The sequence below is a fragment of the Pyricularia pennisetigena genome, assembly GCF_004337985.1.
Source record: "Pyricularia pennisetigena strain Br36 chromosome 4 map unlocalized Pyricularia_pennisetigena_Br36_Scf_6, whole genome shotgun sequence".
NCBI classification, from domain to species: Eukaryota; Fungi; Ascomycota; class Sordariomycetes; order Magnaporthales; family Pyriculariaceae; genus Pyricularia; species Pyricularia pennisetigena.
In genome coordinates, this window is record NW_021940918.1 from 3813645 (window position 1) to 3829304 (window position 15660).

The following is a 15660-nucleotide window of genomic DNA, read 5'->3' on the forward strand; positions in this document are numbered from 1 at the left end:
GAGTTAATTTATTGACAGACTTACCCATGGTATGATTAATACCCCAGCTTAGCCACTGGAAGAGGCAGTTGGTGGCAGGTATGTGTTACTTTGAGGGGGTGCGGAGGTGGTGCGAGAAGCTCGACGCGGCGACAAATCGATGTCACTCTTGTGGAGGGGTCGCAAGCTAAGAGATGGCCTGGTAATGAATGAGGTAAGTATTGGCAGGTAGGTCTTAGTAAGTAGGATATCCCTGAATTGTCAAAATCGGGCAGCATCAGGTAGACACGGTACTGCGGCGCGACAAAGACTGGACGTACGGATGGCGCTCTGCAGGTCAAATGCAGCTTGCTGGATTTAGAAAGTCGGCAGCGGCAGGTATGAAAGATCCTGGTCTTCGAGATGGAGCCGATGCAGCAAGAAGCTGGAGGCACTTTTGTTTGGTTAGAGGCAGGCACACAAGAGACGTGTCGACAACAGTGCGATGGACCGCAGTGCGCGCTTCCAATCCTGAAGCAACAAAAGACTGCAACTCCAATAGAAATCTAGGCTTTGATTGCCGCCGTAGCTGCTTGCGCGTGCGACAATCCTTCTTTTTTTTTTTTTTTTCTCTCCCTCCTTTGGGGGGGGGGGGGTGTGTTGGTGTCGCAAACGCGCGCGTTCTTGGATTGCGATCAAGGCGGTGGCCGCGACAAAACGGGCAAGGTAATAACTTCTGTATCTCGCTTCCCGTCGCTCTCGTAACCGACCGACAATGTATAACAGATGTTGTGTCCTTTGACGTGGGCGTGTTGGATCGACTGAGTCCAAAGAGGTGCGAGTTGCGCTCGCTACTTGGCTGCACTCGAGAAAGGAGCTTGGATGCAAAAGCTGGGCACAGGTGGTGCTTTCGCAAGGGCCTGGACTTCTCATTGGCGGGCTTTAGTCGCCGAGGTCTTAATTGGATGAACTGGGCTTGAAGTGGAGAAGGTCACCCCTGTTGAATGCATTTCGTAGATGTTTATTAATTACAGCATGTAAAATCATGCATTGAATCAGATCAATCTGACCGTCAACGGGCCTATTGAGGCAACCACCCAAAGATCCAGCTGTCAACCACTCGCGCTGCTACCACGGGCGGACAGAAAATTTCCGAAACGTGTTGCAATTATAGGTATGTAAGGTAAGCAGCCTTTCCGACTTCCCGCATATCTTGACACAAGTCTACTCTAAAGCAAGTGGTAGTATTTGGTAGGGAACCCCGATTAGCAAGTGTCTTTTGTCAGTAACTAGACTAGGTTCAGTACTATCTAGGCTTCCCTGAGTTGCTGTTTCCTCTCTCTTTCGCCTGATGAGGTACTACTCGTATACCAGCTTTGCATTGAAAATTGCTAGATGGACATGGATGCACGACTGCTTGCTGGGAATTGCGTGCTGACCAGGCTGGCTAAAAACAGATGGAACAGACAGAAACTGTCAGTCTCACAGGGTGTGTGTGGGGCCTCGGGGCTGGGGATGTGGAGAGGCATATTTCTCTCGTTGGTGGGAACCAACCTCAGCCTACCATCCAGATTACTGCCATAATACTACCCGTCCCATAGTCGGGACAAACCCTCGCAACCTTCCGCCGTCTGTCCATTGCAGTCCAGACCGGCCGCCCAAAATATTCTAGCGCGGCATGTTTCGACCCAGGGCGGATATGCATACCGAAAAGCCTACCCAATTTTGCTCACCAAGATCACAGTCTTGGCTAATAGAGAGATGAGCAATATAACCACGTGTGGGGTTCACTGTTCATTCAGGTATGGAGCAAGCAGCTAGGCAGGGAGGTAGTGCGCCTCACCCTAGAGATAACCATATTGGAATTCTACGCCTCTGAATTCTGCACAACTGCCATACGGGACTAACATTGATGGTGCGCGGATATCGTGTCATCGCTTTTACGCACGCCATTGTCTCTTTGGTTTGACATGGACGATTGGCTGGCCGGGTTGCTTCTTCCCCGTCACATCCCGCCTATCTCCTTGTCATCCGAAGGTTGTGCTCGCCTCCGCGGCTCTAATGCTCGACATAACCAGAACCTCGTGTTATCTCACAGGTTCTGCCATGATGACATCCAGTTAACCATTCAGCCTACAACAGGCCATACTCTACGGGTAAGGATGTGGCGTGCCTTGCCGGCACATCGGATAAGCCACATGTGGTCGCTTCGCACTTGCAAACGTGGATATGATTGCCAGGAGATTTTGTCCTTGCCTATTTCGTGGGTTACTCACTTAGGACTGCTCCCAAGGTGGCTTCTTAAGACTTGGGAGCCTCACTTTCGTGGGTCTAATCCCCCTAAAAGGCAGCAAGCAGACCAATGGACAGACGTAACAGCTCAAATCACATCAAGAGACCGCCACATGGGGACTCGTATGTTTTGGATCTTCAGAAATCATTCAATGTTTCTTTTCTGGTTTCAACTAAGCGACCAAGGCTTTAGCCGCTGACAGACAACCCTCCGGCCTCTGGTAGGACGGGGGAAACGCTGACAGTGGTGACACATGCAGGTGCAAATTGTGCACATGGGGAAGGGATTTGTGATGGACGAATGTTGAAAGTGCATGAAGTCAAACGATTGGTTACACTGTTACAACACCCGCCCACTTGACATTGTTCTGCTCCCACGAGGAGTCAGAGGCCTGCCCGGTGATTATCCTGGCTCCTGCGTTCGCTCCAGACGTCTCGACCCAAGGTGACTGAGAGTAAAATCATGAGTCCCATATGAGCGGAGGGCTTTCATGATTAGTGGGCAGATCAGCGGGCGCCGTTGAAAGAGAAGGGGAGCAGTTTGGACGCAAAATCTTTGCTAAAGTCAAGGAGGGTGGGCTCCGAAGACGAACACAGGGAATAGAGCAAGGCATTCGCGCAGACACGGACACAAATAACTCTGCCGCTTTCCCCATGCAGCAAGGAGCTCGGTTTGGACTGACATGTGCAGAGAGACCACCCACAGCCCAGCCCTAGGCCCCCCATTTAATGCCACCACACCCACGCCTTAACATCCAAGTTTAGCTCTATAAATTGTAAAGTTCCCTTGGCTGCATATTCAGCCAGGTTGAAATATGCTGGGGGTTTTTCCCCCCAAGATTGCAGCGCAAATTCTTAGCGAGGCAGAAAAAGGGGCTTCACGTCAGGATGCTATGCCAGCTGGATATGCATGGATGCTGCTCCTCGTCACGGACTTGCAGTAAGGAGCACCTTTCGATTCTCAGTGGAGACATGGAGGTGAATTGGGTTGCGGCTTGAGCCGGGGCTGGATCTTTCGGGTGCGCGTCATTCCATGTTCGACAACGGACCGACTGGGGCCTGGCTGCCCTTGATCCACCTTGATTCTTTGTCAGCGTAAATATGGGACCAATTCGAGTGGGGTCCTGCCTCTCAAAAGCGAGAAAATCACTTGCTTGCAGCTGCACGCAGTGCCGCCAAGCATGGGATCAGGTACGAAAAAAGGTAGCTAGCTTTCTATCTGGTCAGTAAGGGAAAATCGAGTTGGTTGACTGGACCGCCAAGCGCAAATTTGACTGCTTCGCACGGCACCGTACGAATAACTGTTCAGTTGAGCTAGTTTGTCCCCGCTAGACAGATGTCCGCTTCACGTTCTCTGGGGGCCATTGGCTCTGCGGCCCTCCGGCCGCGCCCGAAACCACAGCTCCGATGCCTCGGGTCCGCCGCTCCAGCAGCCATCACCACCGGGCCAAGATGCTCTTCCGGACGGCGAGCCTTCACAGCTCCGACTCGCAGCAACGCCCAACCACTGCAGACCCAGCCTCAAGCACGACGGCCACGAGCAGCACCCGCAACCACGCCGTCGCCATCCTCCCCATCCCGCCGCGCCTACCACTCGGTCGACCACCCGTCCGAGGACGCTCTCCCATTCGGCAAGACCGAAACCGCCATCCTGACCGCGGCCTACGCCCACGTCCCCGAGCACGGCTTCACGGACCGTGCCCTCGCCCTCGGCGCCCGCGACGCCGGTCTGCCAGACATCTCCACCACCATCCTGCCGGGCGGCGCCTTCGCCCTTGTCCGCTGGCACCTTGTCACCCGTCGCCGTGACCTCGAGGCCCGCGCCAGGGAGTTCTTCCCCGCCTCTGCCAATGCGGCCAAGCCGTTGACACAGGCACAGGTCAACGCCCGCGCTGAGCAGCTCACCTGGGCACGGCTGCACGCCAACCGCCCCATTATCGGGCGGTGGCAGGAGGTACGTGGGGTTTTTTTTTTTTTTTAAGGGAGTTTCGGTGGAATCTACTATTTTCTCTCCTCTCATCGGTTTCTTCCTTGTTGTTTGCTCCATCAACAAAACTACCCACGGCTGACAGTTACGCAAAACCAACAGGCTCTCGCCATCATGGCCCAACCGAGCTGCGCCCCCGAGGCCCTCAAGGAGCTCGCCAAGCTCGCCGACGACATTTGGTTCCTGGCCGGCGACGCCGCCGTCGACCCTTCGTGGTACACCAAGCGTGCCGCCCTGTCGGCCACGTACGCCGCGACCGAGCTCTTCATGACCAACGACCGCTCCCCCGACTTTGGCGAGACCCGCGAGTTCCTGGCCCGCCGCTTCGCCGACGCCGCCGAGGTCAGCGGCGCCATCGGGTCCGTGGGCCAGTGGCTAGGCTTCACTGCCAGCGCTGGCGTCAACGTCTTGAGGAGCAAGGGCGTCAGGATATAATTATTTTGGTCAGCCCTAGTGCGGCTGTGTAATCCCTCACCTGAGGCATATGTTTGTTTGTGTATAATACAGCGGTGTAGAATATATGTACAATATAAAATATAAAAAAAAGTATACAAGTTCCTAGGACAATGTGCATCAACTGCCTTAGTTTCCACCTCATATTCATCCATTCAACGACAACGAGACTGTCATTATTGCTTTCATCTTGTCGTTTGATTGTCCGAGCAAAGATCGCGGTATAAAGCAAAAACCTTCCCAAGAAACCAAGGCGTAAGCCCGTCCATGACTATAAAAAAAAAAAAAAAAAAAAAAAAAAAAAAAAAAAAAAAATAAAAAAAAAAAAGCCATCCGGTCTGTTCCCAGATTCCAATCACTCACTCACTCATATGAATAAACGCCTACTCCCTATGCTTGCCCCATCTCTTAACTCTCGTAATGTTATAGGAACGCCCTAAAAGGAAAAAGAACAAATCGGTATCTGGACATTTTGTTTGTTGCCCTAGTGTGCCTGAGGACCAGCTAGTGTGCGTTGGCGAGGATCAGTCATTCTATGGATGAGATGCAAGAGTCAGTATCCGTACATGTAGAAATTACAGGGCGAGCAAATGCTTACCTGTGAATCTTGACGTCCTTGTCGACCTTGGCACGGCCCTCGATGGCGTTTGGTGTGATCATGATATATTGTCGACTGACGGACCTGCGTGCGGCAGAGACCTTTTTGCGGGTGCCCGGTTAGTACCAGAGACTTGCGCGATCTGTCAATAGTACACAGAAGTATAAAAAAAAACAAAATCATATGCTTACCAGCATGTTGGTGCTGATGGCCCTGTTGACGTTGTCCATGAACACATCAAACTCGTCCAGGCAGCGAAGCGGCGAGCCCATGGAATCCCATATGGCCAGCAAGAGACAGATGGAAGAAAACGACTTTTCCCCACCAGACAGCGTCTTGGTGTTCCTGCCCTGTCCGTTCTTCTTGGTCGCATCTGGTTCAACTTGGATCTGCAGCTTCCGGTTGACGTGGTCCAGGAGAAGCCGGCCGCGATAGCCACGCTCGCTGAGCAGGTAAATGAAGTTGGTCCGCGCACTCGCCGAGATGTAGCGCTGGAAGAGCCGCCACTTCTCCAGACGAAGAGCCATGGTCTGCTTCAACTGCTTGATCACCTGCAAGCTTCCCTTGAGCGACTTGGAGGCGTGTTCGAATTCATTCTTGGCGGTTGCGGCCTCGGCTTCCACCTGAGCCTCGGTTTTTCCGATGCGCTTGTTACGGTCCTCAAGCTGCTTCCTGACCATGTCCAGCTTCTTTTGGACCGCCTGGTGCGTTTCGCCATCAGGCACAAAGACTCTTTCCGGAAAGATTTTCGATGCTTCCGCCGTGAACTCTTGGACAATTGCTTCCTGCTCCCCAACTTTCCTCTCTGCCCGTCTCAAATCGTCTCTGAGTTTTTCCATTTCCTCCATCGCGGCATTCTTCTGGCTGAGCTCCATTGCCCTCCCATCGGCGTATCCCTTGATCTTATCCATAGCCCTACCCCTACGTGCCATGAACTGGTCTCGCTTGGCCTTCTCCTTGGCCAGCTCCGCGTGGAGGGCCTGCACCTTTTTGTTCTGCTCGTCCATGATTGCGCGCAACTCCCCATACTGACGGCCCACGGTTTCAAACTCTTCTTGCAGGCGCGTCCTGGCCTCTTCCAGTCCCTGTAGACGAGCATCATATCCCTCGAACTGATCGAGGTCGCGCTCGATGCCTAGAATTGACGCCTCGCACTGTCGCTCTTCCCTATGGAGGTCTGACTTGATCTGTCGTTGCTGTTGCAGCTCCTGCTCGCACTGCTGAAATTTCCTTCGCTGCTCGTCACGCTTCTGACAAAGACGAGTATAGTCGTCCTTGAGCTGTGCCAAGTACTCCCGCTCCTGAGCTATCTGAACCTGCGCATCGGCCTTCATCCGCGGCTTGGTGCCCGGGTTCGGATTGACCTGAGAAGTCGACAGGTTTTGGCCGCCCTGCCTAGCGGTTAGACGATAGCCCCTGCTCTTGGTCCTTTCGTTGAAAGAAAGGCAGGCTTTGACATTTCTTGGTGGTGGTCCGTCGAACATGACCTTTTCGGCTGCCTTTCGATCCGGGATAAGGATAACTTGCTCAATGGATCCTGAGATGATAAGTTGGTTTCGTATCAAGTCATCGTCAAACTTGAGCACCCGCAGAATTGTGTCGAATTCGGCATCTGGTTCCTTGTCTGCCGTATTGAGCGGAGCACGGTTGCCTATCGCGATGGGACATCTTTGGATACCGAGATGACGCATGGTGGCTTGGAGGCGCTGCTGGTCTGCTTTGCTGGTGACTACAAACGCATTCAGTTGTTGGCCGAGCGTCTTTTCGAGTAGACTTGACCATTCAGGTTTGTGGAGTCTGATCAGAGACCCCATAGGCCCAATGGGCTTCTCTTTGTATCCGGTGTCGTTTGCGATCTGGCGCAACAGTTCAGGTACGCGAGGCTCGTACCCATCAAGCGGAGACCGATCGTTTCTCTCCAAGTCCCTTATCTTGCCTTCCTGTGCCCTGACCTCTTGCTGTTTAGCCTCCGCGGCCCGGTGCATCTTGATTTGCTCGTTTTTGGCCTCGTCTCGAAGTTGTTCGAGACCTGGGCCGTGTGCTGCGTTTTCGCTTAGCCGCTCGCGGATCTGTTCGAGACGGGCTTTTTCAGCAGCAAGCCTGTCCCGGTTTCGGGTGACCTCTTCCCCAGTCGATCCAGCAACGATCTTCTTCTCCTGCTCGATGCTGGCCGCATTGGCCTTTAGTGCCTTGTCATGATGTTTGAGCTGCGTATGCGCATCACGTTCGTCCTGACGAATTCTTTCCAGCTCTCGCCTCGCAGCATCAAACTTCTCTTGTGCGGCATCGGTCATGGCGGCGGCTTCAGGCTCCTCCTCGGCCATGCGTTCAGCTTCTGCAACAGCACGCTCGTATGCTTTATCTGCAGCATCAAACGCTGCGGATCTTCTCTCAATTTCGAGCTGTTGGGCGCGTATTCTGTCGTTGACATCTCGTACTTGATCATGACGAGCCTCCAAAATCTTCTCCTGATCCTGAACCTGTGCCCAGGCAACTTGTTGCATGTAGAGCCGCCTTTTCCGGCGCAGCTCTTCATTTTGTTTCATGGACTCGTGAAGCTTCTGGGCCTCTTCGTATCTCTTCCTTGTCAAAACAACCCTCTCCTCCTGCTCCGGTATCTTGGAACGCGCGGACTCGACAAACTCGTTGACCAGTCGGTAGTCATTGTCCAACTGCTCCAGCTGCACGCCCATGATAAAGAACTGATACTTTTCCGAGTCAGACGCAGAATTTAAGAATGATCTGGCCTGGTCTTGAGAGAGGACATTGAGCGGGTTGTCAACCTGGAGGCAGAAATACTCAACAATCTCTTCGACGAGGGCCTTCTTGGTTCCGATAATCCTCCCAGAATTGGATTTGACCTTGAAGCCGCTGCTTCCGGTAGTTGAGAAATGGCGCTCGACTGTGATTGAGTCACCGTAGATATCATGCTGGAAAGCATCAAGTCCTTCGTTCTTTATTGTCACCGACAAGATGGCCTGTTGCCGTCCCGACTTGACCAGCGCCTTGAGACTGCCTGCACGGTTTGTCGAGCTTGCCTTGCCTCCAAGACAAACAGTAATCGCAGTCAAGATGGCACTCTTGCCGCTGCCGTTCTCTCCAACTATAAAGTTCATCAAAGGGCCCAGCTCAACGTTGAGCCTTTCGTGACACATGAAGTTGACGCACTCGACCCTCAAGAGAATCCCATTTTCTGCTGTATGGTTTTGGCCTACGATGTTGGGCCGGCTACGCAATCGTTGTGTGGCGCGCTGATCGTCCTCCTTTTCATGTTGTAGATGCGCGAACTCCTTGTCGCGGAGCATTTCGTACTGGGTTCCATCCACGGGGTCCCCTTCGCCCTCGATGTTAGACCCTTCCATATCAACATCACCCTCCCCCTCCCTCTCTTCTTCTTCTTCTTCTTCTTCGTCGTGCTCACTCGGATTCGAAGGTCGGTGAGAGGAGCGGCTCGGTATAGGTTTAACATCTTCGGGAGTGGAGAGGCGAACACGTTTCCTCTATTTGTCCTCGTCAGCAAGAAAGCTTCCTCGGCGACCTCCAATACTTATATCTGGGGCTTCACTGCCACTGACCGATTCATTGCGCAGGGCCGAGCTCCCTCCGGCGGTCTCGACAAGCTGACTGTCATCTCGCTCGAGCCGTGCCCGCTTTTGAGCAGAACTGGCAAGTCCGTTTACCGTGCGCCTGAGCATTGTAGCTACCAGGAACTCGTTTTCCCACGAGTCTCATGTCATTCAGTACGCGCCGGTATAATCGTGCGCTTTGTTTGAATGCAAACAGACAGTGAGCAGACGAGAACGGTATATGCGACAATCCAGGGTGACGCGATGAGCGCGTTCAACCCCACATCAGAAAGTTCCAGTGGGTCGCTAAATTGATTTGCATGGGTGTGGGGCAAATGTCTGTCGGCACGGTACTGCATAAACGTCAGGGCGCAAGTCGCTTAAGAGGAACAACAGTGGTGCAAGAAACCAGAGAGGACGAACTCTGGTCTAAGTTACCCAGAAAGAAGAATATAAAAAATTCAGCTGCATAAAATGTGTCGTGAGCTACATCGTTGCAAAATTGTATTCTGACAGCATAATCGTTGACAGTGAAAACGTCAGGGACCCCAATTACATCAACGTGCTCTTTATAGCTGCTTGTCATGTTCCCCAGTTTTTCGTCAACACATGCACCTGGGGAATTAGGTCTAGAGAGGGCGACATAATTTAGGCCTCGACTAGGACTACCGTTAAAGTGCCTCTCGTTCTGTTCTACATTATCGAAGCTCACTCTTCCTAGTTCGGAACAGAACACGCATTTCAAAAATAGCTGTGACAGCAACTGCGGTGCATTTTGTTGTCGTCGGTACGCTAAAGCAACTACTGCGGGGGAGCTTTGCACGCATACCTACATAGAACAACAACCTGCCACTATACATCAACATATGACTCCATTGTGGGGGTATCGAAGCCATCGGTCTTGTTCAAAAAACATTTATTCGGGTATTTACAGCAGGGCAGCCCACTTCCAACCTGACGCACAATGAGCGCAAACGAATCTGGGGAAGCAGCAGCCGATGCCATCACGAATGGCACAAACGCAGCGAAAATTCCCCAGAATGATTCCGCCCCATTTGGACCATCATCATTGCCAGAGAACTGCGTCGAGTATATGATATTTCTTATAGATCAACAACTAGAGCCAAGCAATGTTTTGTCAGGTTTAGAAGCTGTCAAAAAGGGGGGCGTTCAACTCATGGAGAGCCTCGCCAAGGATTACATCTGGCAACGCGATGGCTTCAGCTTGGAAATAAAAAGCCATGCAGGTAAGACCCAACTCTTCTCTCTTGTACTTACGAAAGAGAAGAGAAAAATAAAATAAAAAAGAGGCCACAGCTGACTTGACCAAATTCGTAGGGTTGCTACATCTCCACGGTATCACGGATCACGGCGACTCAGTAGAAGATGAATGGCTCATAGTCTATGTACTCCGTGAACTGACAAAGTCGTTCGACAACATATGGGTTCGCGTCTTCGACAGCGATGGCGAGTTTCTGCTGGTCGAGGCGGCAAATGTTGCACCCAAGTGGCTTAACCCTGAGATGGACGGCAACCGGGTCTGGATCCACCAAGGGAAGCTGCTGCTCATTCCCCTAGCAGCAGGAGACAACGGCGCCAGCAAGTCCATCTCGCTCCCTGATGCAGTGGCATTCATCAAATCTCAAGCAGGTTCGCTGGTGCACTCATCCTTCGTCGAGTCCGAGGCGTTCTACCGGCTGGAAAAGTACCCTCAGCAGATCACCGACTCGATCCACTGCTCGCTGGTCACGATTCCCAGGAAGCTGGCATACGTGATACATGACAGGCCAAAGGCCATCGCGCCCGCCGTCGAGGCCTTTTATCTGCGGGACCCCGTGGCGCTGAAACCGCTCCTGATGCACCCACCATCCCGCCAGCTCGAGTTTCCGCCCATCGATCTCGTAACCGTCAGCGTGCGCTTCACCAAGGTGCTGTTCGCCCAGCTCCGGTCGCAGCGGTTCGAGCCGCCGCCACCCGCCTGGGCCGAGCTCCTCCCAGCCCTGCCGACCGAGTCCGACACGGGTGCCGAACCGCACTCGGCGCGCGCACGGCTGGAGATGGGCATGAAGGTTACCGTTGGGTTTGAGCTGCTGGCTGCCGGCGCAGAGAAGAGCCGCAGCCGCGTTGCTCGCGAGGTGGCCATCGTGCTGGAGGATTTGAGGGAGGATGGTGCCGATGCACTGCCCAGCGACGCCGAAATTCGCACCTGGAAGGACGTCGACAGGGACGACGACGAGTCATGGCTGGACATCAACTACGATGATTTCGAGCGGGAGCTAGACGGGAAGAAGCGGTCTGGTACCTCGGGCGACTTTGGCAAAGGGGATGCGGGCTTCGGCGACACCAATGCCCAAGCGGATCTGCGCAAGATTGTAGAGCGGTTTGAGGCATTCCTCAACGACGACGACGCCGGCATCGATGGTGCCGAGGTGGATGACATGGACATTGATGATGACGAAGACGACGACTCTGACGAGGATAGTGAGGGAGAAGATAAAGAAGTGAGCTTCGACGAGGAAGAATTCGCCCGCATGATGAGAGAGATGATGGGTTTACCTGCGACGGACAGGACAGGCAAGGCTCCTGCCAGACCGGCCGCTCCACCCAGGGGCTCTGCGGCAGCGGATGAGGATGAGCAGGAAATCAAGGCCATCCAGGAGCTGGCGGCTCAGATGGAAGCAGAACTGAACGAACATGGCGCACTGAAGCTGGACCCGAGGCCCAAGAAGCTCGCCGCCCTGAAGGGGAAGGCACCAGCAAGAGGAGCATCGTCAAGCAGTAAACACCCTGTGGAGAATTTGGACGATGATGACGACGATGAGGATGATGAAGATGACGATGACGATGACGGTGAGCTCAACATAGACTATAATCTTGCCAAGAACTTGCTAGAGAGCTTCAAGAGCCAGGCCGGGATGGCAGGGCCGGCAGGTAATATGCTAGGCATGATGGGTATGGGTTTGCCGCGCGACGAAGATGACGGCCGAGACGGGAAGTAATATGCGCTCTCGGCATGTCTGACTATATGAGGGTGGTAATGTTGATTAGATCATAGTGGCAAACGGCATGCTTTACTCGCCTGTTTGCGGACGAGTTTAGGCAAAAAATAAAGTTAGAAAATAATTTATTACAAACGGGACGCGCTGCCTTCCTCAAATATGGTGAGCTTGTTGCCATTGAGGGGCCAGAACTATTGTTGCAATATGAAGGAGCGCGACACGTCTTCGGTGCAGCTGGTTAACGTGGCGCGTGCTCAATTCGCGCTAGAGAAATCCAAGTCTTCTCGGCGTTGCGCGACGCACACCCATTGACCCGCGCTCTTTCCATCCCGACCTCCTCCAAGCAGCGAATCCCATCCCCTGCCCCTTTCCTTTCCCTCCCCTCCCCTCTTTTCCTTAGCTAAAATTCAAAATTTCCATCTCAAAGGTTCAGGTAAATGGCAGCAAAAGAGATGAAAGCAGGCAGACCCTGGACCATAAAGATCTTCCTGCTGCTGCTGTAGCCGCCGTAAGACCCGGCGACGCACACGCAGCCGACGAAGAAGAGGCGCAGCTGCCTGGCGAACTCAGGGTTGGGGTGCGCGGCGGCCCAGGCCAGGCCGGCGCCCAGCAGGCCGTTGTAGAGACCCTGGTTGGCGGCGAGCACCGACGTCTTCTCGGCAAAGTCCTTGGACAGGCCGAATGCGTTCTTGCCCTTGGGGTTGACCTTGGTCCACATGAACATTTCGAGCACAGTAATGTACCCGTGCAGGGCGGCCAGGAGGCCTGTTGCGACTGCGCTGGCGACGGGCATTTTGTGTGTGTTTTTTTGGGGATGAGTGTGGTGGTTTTTTTTTTTTTTTTTTTGTTTTTTTTTCTTGCAAAGAGGTCTTTGTTTAAAGGATTGGAACTGACTGGCCCTGATGATACTGGGCCAACGACGCAATGTGAGGAATCGACGTATATTGTGTGGTCTTGGGCTGGTAGGATGGATGAGAGTAGAGGAACCAGAGACTGTACTTTATTTTTCTCGGTTGTCTCTTAGCTTTTTTTATTTATTTATTTTGAATTTCAGCATAGGCTGACTACCCCTGAGCTGAAGCGGATAGAAAAATACTGTCCCGAGTCGTGAGTTGTGTCGTCTAACCTTATCGACAGTTCAACCGCAAGCAATATTTTTTAGTATCATGTGGACGCCCAAGGTCCTTGACCAAGTATCTCTTCCTCAAATTATATTCATAGAATCTTTATTTGGACTCATGATTCTTAACCTGAGTCGCCCTCCCGGACCCTAACATTGACTTCTCCAAGTGTTGTTGGCGGGTTTTGCAAAGACACTCCACGGTCGTGTCAATCAAGTGGTTTCCTTTCTGGCCTCTTCAGCCCGAAACACCCCACATAGGCTTTTGCCGCGGTAATTAGGAGTACGTAATCCTACCGCTCCCAAGTTTCATGCGCGGCTACTCATTGCTGCACCCGATGTGGTAGAACCTAAACTTCGAACAGCCGCCTTCATTTAACTCCTTCAAGCATTATTCTCCCGTTCTTTGACTGTATATAACCCTAATTATTCACTTCTGTCAGTATATAGTGGTAAACTTTGCCAGTTTACCAAGGCCTTTAAACGGTTCCTCTCGCTTGATCTTGTCGCCGCTTATTTGTCAAGACCTGGGTCAGCTGTTCATCTAACATAGGTCCCGGTCGGTTCTTCACTCATTTGCGGAGCTGTGTGAACGGTACTGCGGAAAAATAATATAGCTTTGCTGTTGTGAACGTTGAGCGTCGCATTGGAGGCAGTGCTACTTCTTCCCAGCACTTTCTCCTGATTGTCCTTGAAGCTAGTGTTAGGTCCTTTGGATACAGTGAAACGGTCTGTTCTGGATTCATTGTGTACAACTATGCCTTCTCAAGTGTGCGCTCTTGGGTTTCCCTGTATCTATAGTCTTATAGTATACGTGAATATCACAATACGTGGTGTCGTTTCGTTGACACGCCCTGGTGTAACAGGTGCATTTTGCATCATCCTAAGCTCCATGTCTTAGGCAATGGCTTATGCTGTACCTCTGTTTTGGGAGTCTCGCCTGCGCCGGGATCATGTAGTCATTTGGTTCTCTTAATATATGCCATATGTCTTCAGTACCCGTACATGTTGGCTGCGATGCACTGTTGTCGTTAGCCAGTATACTGGCTTTTTTTATGTAGTGGGTTATTTGATTGTGTTTTATTTTTGGTTTTTTTTTCGGCGTGGAATCCAGCCCAACATGAAGCAAATACTAGTACTCTGCTCTCATATGCAGTTTTATACTGAATAGATCAGAGTCGTTTTTGACGATCCGTTGGAAGTTCGACTCTGGGTTAGTGGTTTACTATTTGTATTTACCAATAAACGAGTTAATCATATAGAAATTATTAAATCTAACAATGCCGTATATGGCATAGCATAAGCCACATTGAAAGAAAGATAGAGCGATATATATTCTAGTTTCAAGCATTTTCTTTCGTCCCAAGGTTGCTACATTGAGATATCGCCAGTCGACGTCGTCGTCTTGTAGGTAGAATCCCAATATCAAACCGAAGCAGCAGTGCCAGAGACCCACTTCCCAGCCGGCCCGGATCGGTCTGATAAAAGCCTGGGCCAGCAAGGTTGGTTGACGACAGACTGGCCCGTGCACACATTGTGACCACTCACAGGCCGGCCTTTTGACATTTGCGGTCCCAGGTTGGCGTGCGGCAAACCAACTTCACAGCGTGCCAGAGAGAGCTCCAATTCCAATTGACATTGAGCTCCTCCAAAGCGCACCTGCATAGCGACAAAGAGCCATTGGCGGCCGCCACAGCAATCGACGGGGACAGAGCCGAGCCCATACAATTCCAGACGAATCGAATCGAATATCACACCACTGCCGTCGCTAGAGACGAGCATCGAAAAAACGCATAACACCATCGCGAGCCGACCGACGCGGTCATCGCCGACGCCATGTCTTCCTCCACCAGCAAAGCTGCCCTGTATGTGCCATCTACAGCTCGAGCCGTACATTAAAAGAGGAAGACGATTCGTTACTGACCGGTCTCGCCGATGCAGCTCGCTCTACCGCCGGTCCCTGAAGCTGTCTTTGGACTGGGCCGTCCACCGTCACCTGTGGCGGGGCCAGGCCCTCTACATCCGGTCGCTTTTTGAGGCTAACAAGAACCTGACTGAGCCGAAGCAAATACGAGTACGTTATGGGAGCGAAGGTGGATGACGGGATCGACCGGAGACCTGGTCTTCGGGGGTGGACAGGAAATACCGGACGAGAAGGAGAGGCGACACGGAATGGCTGACGAGCGAAAACAACATGCAGGCACTGCTCAGGGAGACGGAAAAGCTCCTCGAGACGTGGAAGCACCCCGACCCCTACTGCCACCCTACGGCTCCAGGAGGTATGTCACGAGAGAGGCTGGCCATGCAGATGGAGGATGTATTCGCGTATTGGACGACTTGCTGATGATACGTGCCACAAAACCAGGCTCCAAATATGAGAGGAACCTTGCTCCCCCAAGAGTTGACCGTAAGTATACGCTATTCCCCAGAACTGCCATTGCAGAGACACTACTGTTTTGGAGCGCTCGACTGACAATTTCACAGCCCCCCCGCCATTGAAGTTTTAAGGTGTGTGTTGATATAACTGGTACAAGGGGTTGCAAACATGGAAATGTGTAAATAGGCCTCAGTGATCAAATAGAAGGCGAGATCAGACTGCATCAGCCTGCATGGGACGTTGTGAATGTCGATACATTCAAAGGGATGTCTATCTTGATACCAGGGTCGTCCAGAGTTGTGTACCAGAT

At 52.4% G+C, this 15660-nt stretch overlaps 5 protein-coding genes across 5 annotated transcripts; 3 read left to right on the forward strand and 2 right to left on the reverse strand.

The window, feature by feature from the left end:
- Positions 1-3431: 3431 nt before the first annotated feature.
- PpBr36_06711 (uncharacterized protein) lies at positions 3432-4672 on the forward strand (the record flags this gene model as incomplete). Its single annotated transcript, XM_029893854.1, is given in 4 exon segments — positions 3432-3441; positions 3482-3567; positions 3587-4204; positions 4340-4672. 4 exon segments carry the CDS (start codon positions 3432-3434, stop codon positions 4670-4672), a joined length of 1047 nt encoding a protein of 348 aa, XP_029746144.1.
- A 502-nt stretch (positions 4673-5174) lies between these two features.
- PpBr36_06712 (uncharacterized protein) lies at positions 5175-8983 on the reverse strand (the record flags this gene model as incomplete). The annotated part of the gene is made up of 4 exons (XM_029893855.1): positions 5175-5223; positions 5289-5389; positions 5480-8788; positions 8864-8983. 4 exons carry the CDS (start codon positions 8981-8983, stop codon positions 5175-5177), a joined length of 3579 nt encoding a protein of 1192 aa, XP_029746145.1.
- Positions 8984-9818: 835 nt separating this feature from the next.
- On the forward strand, positions 9819-11853 carry PpBr36_06713 (uncharacterized protein; the record flags this gene model as incomplete). Its single annotated transcript, XM_029893856.1, has 2 exons — positions 9819-10101; positions 10193-11853. 2 exons carry the CDS (start codon positions 9819-9821, stop codon positions 11851-11853), a joined length of 1944 nt encoding a protein of 647 aa, XP_029746146.1.
- Positions 11854-12274: 421 nt separating this feature from the next.
- On the reverse strand, positions 12275-12646 carry PpBr36_06714 (uncharacterized protein; the record flags this gene model as incomplete). Its single annotated transcript, XM_029893857.1, has 1 exon — positions 12275-12646. One exon carries the CDS (start codon positions 12644-12646, stop codon positions 12275-12277), a length of 372 nt encoding a protein of 123 aa, XP_029746147.1.
- A 2163-nt stretch (positions 12647-14809) lies between these two features.
- On the forward strand, positions 14810-15480 carry PpBr36_06715 (uncharacterized protein; the record flags this gene model as incomplete). Its single annotated transcript, XM_029893858.1, has 5 exons — positions 14810-14838; positions 14915-15047; positions 15174-15252; positions 15339-15380; positions 15458-15480. The coding sequence occupies 5 exons, from the start codon at positions 14810-14812 to the stop codon at positions 15478-15480; spliced, it is 306 nt and encodes a 101-aa protein (XP_029746148.1).
- Between the last annotated feature and the right edge of the window lie 180 nt (positions 15481-15660).